This window comes from Megascapheus bottae, chromosome 18 (genome assembly GCF_031878675.1).
Source record: "Megascapheus bottae isolate mThoBot1 chromosome 18, mThoBot2.hap1, whole genome shotgun sequence".
Classification (NCBI taxonomy): Eukaryota; Metazoa; Chordata; class Mammalia; order Rodentia; family Geomyidae; genus Megascapheus; species Megascapheus bottae.
In genome coordinates, this window is record NC_143526.1 from 10,589,676 (window position 1) to 10,597,705 (window position 8,030).

The 8,030-nt window shown below is 43.0% G+C and overlaps 1 protein-coding gene across 2 annotated transcripts in view; it reads left to right on the plus strand.

Annotated features, from left to right (window-relative positions):
* Ninl (ninein like) overlaps nucleotides 1-5,098 on the plus strand; it is a 90,370-nt gene extending 85,272 nt beyond the window's left edge. For both annotated transcript variants that reach the window (XM_090351896.1, XM_090351897.1), the window contains exons 24-25: nucleotides 62-175; nucleotides 3,878-5,098. In XM_090351896.1, coding sequence (XP_090208022.1) covers nucleotides 62-175; nucleotides 3,878-4,069 — 306 coding nt within the window. In that variant the 3' untranslated portion in view covers nucleotides 4,070-5,098. The remainder of the gene's footprint in view (nucleotides 1-61; nucleotides 176-3,877) is intronic.
* The last annotated feature ends 2,932 nt before the right edge of the window (nucleotides 5,099-8,030 follow it).

Below are 8,030 nucleotides of genomic sequence, written 5' to 3' on the forward strand. Positions count from 1 at the left end.
TGCCAGGCAAGCACTCTTACCACTAGGCCAAACTCCCTTGTTATGTCACCTTTGGTGTCAGGAAGAACACAGGCAGCAGCTGAGAGCCAGGGAAGAGCAGATGAGAGAGGCTGAGATGCGGCTGCAGAACGTGGAGTGGCTCCTGCAGGAGAAGGTGGAGGAGCTGAGAGACCAAGTGAGTACTGACAGCCCCACTTCATGCATTTTTCTTTCCCTCCCACCTCCCTGAACAGCAGCTAGCATAGAGAATCCAGCAGGCCCCAGGCCCTAGGGACATTTGCAACCTTTCGAGTCATCCAAACTTCACCAGAAAAAGGACAAATTGCTTTCAGGGTAGCGGTAAAAAGTAACCCATAGAAGACTGATTTTTCTAAGTACATATCCCATATTATCCTCACACATCACACATCATATATATTCCCCACCCCCCTGGGGAACTGTTTCCAAGATCATTTTTGTTTGTTTTGTTGGTATTACTGAGGTTTGAACTTAGGTCCTCAGTCTTGTAAGGTAAGTGCTGTGCCACTTGAGCCAAACTCCATGCCTTTTTTGTTTTATTTTTCAGTTAAAGTAGTTGGCTTACAAACTTGGTCTTATATTTCTGGGTCAGCCTAGGACTGCAAGTTCTCTACCTATCCCTCCCACAAACTGGGATCATAGGCATCGACTACTATGCAGGGTTTGGTGTTTGTTTTGTTTTGACGGTCCTGCGGCTTGAACTCAGGGTGCTGTCCCTGAGCCTCTTCGTGCTCAGGGCTAGTGCTCCACCACTTGAGCCACAGCACCACTTCTGGATTTTTCTGAGTGCTTTATTAGAGATAAGCCTCTCAGAGACTTTACTGACCCATTGGCTTCAAACCACAGCCCGCAGATCTAAGCCTCCTGAATACCTTAGGGTTACAGGCATGAGCCACTGGCACCCAGATTCAAGGTTTGTTTTTATTCCCATTTTATCTTATGCTAGTATTGGGGCTTGAACTAAGAGCCTCTTATTCTCATTCTCTCATGAGCTACACTTCTAGTGTTTTGCTGGCTAATTGGAATAAAACTCTTGGATTTGTCTGTTGAAGCTGGCTTTGAATCTTCATTGTCAGATCTCAGCCTCCTGGGTAGCTAGGATTATAGGTGTGAGCCACCATGAGACAGTCTTGTGAACTTTTTGCTTAGTCTCTTTCTAAAACTGCATTCCTGCTAGGCTCATGCCTACAGTCCTTCAGTTATATAGCAGACACTCTCCGTACCTACTCTTAGCAAGGGCACCACTATAGGCAGATCCTGAGGTGGACAGCCTGAGTCTGCCCCGGGGATCTTATTCTGGCAGCACAGGTGATCTTAGCTGAGGTGGCACTCTGAGGAGGGAGTGGAGGTAGAGAGCACAGGTGGCATGGGGACACCTCTGGGCTAGCATTGGAGCAGATACCTGCTTTCTTAGCATGGAAAGTCCAGCTATGTCCCTGGGGTCAGCAAGACAGATTTTAGAAGGTTCTCTTACGCATTGGGAGACTGCTTTGTGCATTGGCAGCTGAACACAAGTTGTATACTGGCCTCAGGGGAACATAAATGATACTTATCCTTGTGTGCTGGGGACCACAAGGAAGTCACCAAAGATTGTATGAACCTTTGTGCAGAGCCTATCCTGTGTGTCCTTTAAGTTAGGTCAGAAGCTTGGGTCTCATTTTACCTGAAGCCACTGAAAAGCACAATATGATTTGTGTTTCCAATGAGATCACTCTGGGAAAGTAATTTAGTTGCTCTGAGCAGCAAAGTCATTTAAAAACAAAGGAATTTAAGGTAACCGTAGCTTGCTGGTGTGTAAACTAGAAGTTGTCTACACAGGTAAGAATGACGATATCACCAATGGAGAGACAAAGAAGGTGTCACTAATGGAGAGACAACCTGTTTAGTGTGTGGTGAAGGACAAGACCTAAGCCCTGCAGGAACCAGTTCTGGTCGGGGGCGGGGGGTGTGGCTGACTGTAAGGCACCAGCTATCCAGGAAATGGCATCTAACAGACATTTCAAGAGAAATGTGAAATCTGGAGAAATATTTCTTCTTTTAAGTAATTGAGTATGGTTGTTTACTTCGAAGATCCTGAGTTGAGTCAGCAGTGCTTCTTGTTCATTTGTCCTTTTTTTTTTATCTTTAGTTGTACAAAGGTATTTTGATTCAACGTGCCAGTTTATTAGCATACTATATCTTGGTCAGTGGCACTCCTTCTATCATGTGCCCTAACTGGCTGGGTGAAAGGTTCCCTTATGAGCTACCCTGTGTATAACCCTCCCTCTTGTGTGGAACTTTTCCTCTGTAACTGTGACAGTGACCTTTCTAGTCACTCACTTGCATTCACCCTGTTTGCCTTGGCCATCGAAACCTTCATTCTAGTTGAATCCCTTGTGACTCCCTACATACTTGCCTATCTGCCTTCTCCTTTCTGCTCCCTCAGTGTTTTCATGTCTCTTTCTGCAAGCTCCCTCCTTGCTTCCTTCTTCCTCTGGCTTCTAGCTGCTCTAGCCTCGCACCTGTACCCTTGCTGTTTATCTCATGGGAGACCAGACATGCCCAGGGGCCTGCTCATGCTCTCGAGTGTCCACCTCTCACCATCCCATGTCCTGAGTCTTCTATTCCTTCCAGGGCCGCCCATTCCACAGCTGCCTCCTGGAACCTCATTGCCCACTAGGACCCAGACCTTTCACACTTCTCACCTTCCCTCAGCCCATCACTTTAACACACCTCTTATGAATACCCTTGAGAGTTTGTGCATTTGTCACCTGTCTGCCTCCCCTCTTTCTGCCACAGGCTCAGGTATAACACCTTGGGGCCATGTCCACAGCTATTCTATAGTGCTACTTTCTAAGCTGACACCAAACTTTGAACATTTCCTATTCATCTTCTGCTTCCTAAGAGGTTTCCTGCATTCTGTGTATATTCTACACTCAGCACAGGAACATAGCCAGCCTTCTGAAATCCATACCATGTCCTGTCCCTCCTCTGCTTAACTGTCGAGTCTCTCATGACTCGAGTAAAGCAGAGCTTAGACAGTGATCTCCAATGTTTTCCTACTCTGGCCCTTTCCTGTGATCCCTCCCTACCTTAGAACGTTTGACTTCTCATCTCCCATTCTGTATCCCTCCAGTCACAACACACTGCAAACATATGCTAGCCAGAGGGCCTTTCTTCAAGTGTTTCCTTCTCCCTACTCACACCTAGCCCTTGACTCATTTCCCTGGCTTATTCATATCTCTGTTCTAATGTCTTTAAAGAGCTCTATTTACCCATCCCACCCAGCCCCTGCTGGGTTCCTGTGTATGTTTATTTTCCCTTTGCCCTTTCTTCTAGGATGTGTGTTCCCCAAGAGCATGGATTTTGCCAGAGTTGTGGGCATGCACAGGCATCCATAACCACTTGCCAGATGAGTGAGTTCTGTGTAGACTAGTGAAGCTCAGTGCTCAGATCCATGGGGTCTTGATTAAAGTCGTGGTGAGGGCTGCCAGCTGGAGCCATTAGTGACATCCACCTGGTAATGGTGAGAAGCTCACATACCTGACTCCAAGGCCTCCATGTACTTTATGTGGCATTATGGTAACAGAGCAGTCTTGGGACCCCCCAAGACTAGTTTTACATTGCACTAGAAGGGCTCTTGGTCTTTATTTTGTGGCAAAAAAAAAATCATTCTCATAAAGTTTGTATATTTTCTTTACCACACAGTACTATAAATTCTCAAGTTTCCTCCCCCATACCAGGGAACTGACCTGCTGTCCATGTCAGAGCCTTAGGAACCAGGAGACCATGCTGGGGCAGACTGAGAGGGATGTCGGCAGGTCTACTAAGCATTGTTGCACCTGATTCACAGTAATATGGAACATTCTCTCCTTTCCAGTTTGAAAAGAATAGCAAATCTGACTTGCTGCTCAAGGAGCTATATGTGGAAAACTCTCACCTCATGAAAGCTCTTCAGGTCACAGAAGAGAAGCAGCTAAGTGCGGAGAGGAAAAGCCGCATCTTGGAAGAAAAAGTTCGAGCTCTCAACAAACTCATCAGTAAGATTGCACCTGCATCTCTCTCCGTATAGATGGCTAGTTTTCCTAGAGTAAATACTAAAGAAAATATCTTAGAATCAAGCCACTCTGATGCCATAACTTTCTGCTCATTCGCTATGCACTCTTAGCCCCATGAGGACTATGATTCTTCATCTTTCAACTATGTGCCAGATGCTGGGGAAGTAGATATGTGCAGCAAACTTTTTATTGGGTAGTTCTAGATAAGTTCCCTGAATTAAATTCCCTTTTATATCAGCAGTGGAGCGTGAACTCAGGGCTTTGTGTTTGCTAGGCTGGTGTTCTACCTGCAACATCCCCAGCCTGTTTTTGCACTGGTTATTTTTGAGGTAGAGATTAGCTTCTTGCGCCAGCTGGCCTGGGCTGGGATCCTATTTGTGCTTTCCCTTATCAGGGAGATAACATGTGTCCACCACTGCACCTGGTCCTTGGTTGAGATAAAATCCTGGGAACTAATTTTTGTCTGAGTTGGCCTCAAATCATGATCATCTAGATCTCTGCTTCCAAATAGCTTAGGATTACAGGCTTGAAGCACCATGCCCAGCTTAAATTCTCAATTTTGATACTTACTAGTGAAACAGAATCTGGGACTCTCAACAAATAACTAAGAGCAAGTGGCTAAATACTTTCAGTGTGATACTTGAAACTAGAAACATTAAAATGCAGAATAGAGGTTCTCTATGTTTTTGCTGTTCCACTAAATCATCAACTCTCAATGGTGGTTCTATGCACACATTCCAGAAAGACATTCCATGCTAGGAACTACCAGCTGCCATAGTGGGGTAGGGAAGGGGAATCTCTGGGTAGAACTTAACTAAATCATGAACTCAGGGGGACGGTGGTGTTGGTTGTGAATGCGATTTTCTCATTGAAATGTCATCACACTGGAAATGTATATATGTACATTAAACATAGTTAATGTACATATGTACTATAAGGTATAGTTTTATATCCAAAGTATACTTTATTGATAGCCATTTGGTTTATCAGAATGTCCTACTGCAATATGAAAGCCACTGTATTTGCAATAAAATTTTTTTTCTATTAAAACTGACTTGTAAGTTTTTTAGCTTTAAATTGTTTTTCAGAATATATAAATTATGGCCTAGGAATGTGGCTTAGTGGTAGATTGTTTGCCTAGTATGCACGAAGCCCTGTGTTTGATTCCTCAGTACCACATAAACAGAAAAAGCCAAAAGTGGCACTGTGGCTCAAGTGGCAAGACTCTGAATTCAAATCCCAGGACTGGCAAAAAAAAAAAAAAATCTATCTGTAATAGAAATGAAATGTTCATCAACTAGATGTATTCTTTTTTTTTTTTTTTTTTCCGCCAGTCCCAGGGCTTGAAATCAGGGCCTGGGCATTCTTCTTGGGCTTTCTCAAGGCTAGAGCCACAGCACCACTTCTGCCTTTTTCTATGTATGTGGTACCAAGGAATCGAACCTGGGTCTTTGTGAATACTAGGCAAGCACTCTACTACTGGACCAAATTCCTGGTCCAGCCAACTAGATGTATTTAAAATGAGATTCTGCTACAGGTTTGTACAGAGGTAGAGAGACACTCAGTAATCCTTAATCTACTCCTTCTCCCTGGGAAATTCGTTATCCTGAGCCTTGTACACTTCCTCCCATCTGTTCTGGCATTTACTGTGCTTGTTTGTAGGGAAAAAAAAACTCGACAATATTTTAGAAAGACCCAAAAGACTGGAGTAGACAGAAGCATCAATTCTGAAGATTTAATAACATGAAGCTCAATGGTTACTTTAAGGTCACTGGTATAGTAAAGAAAAATACAGGGCTGGGAGAAAAAAAAGAAAATACAACATGTTTACTATGCCAGTCAGTCCCTCATACCAGAATTGGAGAAGACACTCTAAGGCTTATAGTTACATTAGCAAGTAAATGGATGAATTGGGAAAATTCTGAGGATGGAAAAAGCAATGAAAAGAGGACTAGGTTTACTCTAAGAACACTTCCAAAATATCCTAATATTCACTAGGCCGCACCTCTTAAAAATGCCTTCAACAATGTTGCTTAGCTTAGTTGATGGGGCCTTTAACACTTGGGACATTCTAGACCCAAACTGTAATACTGGAGAACTTAGAAAATAGTTTGAGCTAAATGGAAATAATATATTAAAATTTGGGACAGATTCAAAGCATTACTTAGGGCAAAATTCATAGTACTAAATATTTTATATTAGAAATAAAGGTCTCAAATCCAGGTCCACAGCCTCTACTATCTTAATACTTATTATTAATTATTGCTGTGTGTGTGTGTGTGTGTGTGTGTGTGTGTGTGTGTGTGTGTGCGTGTGTGCCAGTGCCAGGGCTTGAACTCGAAAGATTGATGTTCACTCAGCTGTTTTGTTTTTTGTTTTGCCAGTCCTAGGCTTGAGCTCAGGGCCTGAGCACTGTCCTTGGACTTTCTCAAAGCTGGAGCTCTACCACTTGAGCCTCACCACCACTTCTGGCTTTTTCCAGTACCACATATTGAGGAATTGAACCCGGGTCTTTGTGCATGCTAGGCAAGTACTCCACCACTAGGCCAAATTCCCGGCCCCTCACTCAGCTTTTTTGCTCACAGTTGATAGTCTACAACTTGAGCGATGACTTCAGTCTGACATTCTGCTGGTTAGAGATAAAGCCTTATAGACTTTTTTTGCTTGGGCTGGCTGCAGATCTCAATCTGCTAGAGCTAAGCCTTCTGAGTAGCTAGGATCAGCCTTTACCTTTAACAGTTAGAAAAAGAACAAAGAAGATATACAGTAATGGGCTAAGGTCATGACTGAGGGGAGGAATGAAGTTAAATTGATTGATTATAGTTAAGTACAAAAGGATAAAGAAGTAATGACAATTGGGGCCAGGAGTTTAGCCTAGTGGTAGAGTGCTTGCCTAGGATGTAAGAAGACCTGGGTTCAATTCCTCGGTACCATATATATATATATATATATAAAGTCAGAAATGGTGCTATGACTCAAGTGGCAGAGCTCTAGCCTTGAGAAAGCCCAAGGATAGTGCTCAGGCCCTGAGTTCAAGCCCCGGGACTTGCAAAAAAAAAAGGGGGGGGGGTAATGACAATTGAAGAAGAAACCAAGGTTTTAATAGGGGTTGGCAACAATATACTGCAGCTTGAACCCACCCAGCCCTACATAGCATGGTTTTACAACTAGTCTGATTGGAACCACTGCATTCATTTATTTACCTACCATTTTTGTGCTACAACAGCAGCTGTGAGCACCTGTAACAGACTATGGAACCTACAAACTGCATAAGAGGAAAAAAGATTGTTGTTGAAATAGAAAACAAAAAGAATGGAAAAAAAATCATTGAAACCTAAGGCTGGTCTTTCACAAGATTAATCTACAAGTATTCAATTAGGATTCAATGATAGTAGAGAAATAACTTCCTGTCCAAATTAAAAGTGACATATCTACAGAGATGCAAACCTACAGGAAAACTGCACAAAAAATTCCTTCTTTAGTCTCAATTTGTTCTCTGCCCAAGGATGAAACTGATGACCACTCACCAGTTTACAGGAAGCTAAGAGCCAGACCAACTCCCCCTTCTGCAAACAGACAAAATCCACTGTCCTTCCTTCATCCTGCCCAGTAGCAATACTAAACTGGTATGAAAATACCTAGTACACATACAGAAATATTTATAGATGATCATCTTTCCCTGGGAACATCCATTTCAGACACTTGGCCCCCTGGAGAAGAGTAATACCACCAGAATACAAGCAAAATACAAGGATCTGACTTCTGCTTGTACGATTGGTAAGTCCCATTATTTTAAAAAGAGATTCACACTTAAGCATGTTTATTTCTATTTATAAAAGGTCATTGCCCCAACTGGGACAATGTTATGATTACAGATATTGCTTACTAGGAAAAAAAACCCAGCAGGCAGAATGGTGTACCATACAGAAAAACAGAAGTCATTCAGAATTAGCAAATTATACTCCTTGCCTAGTA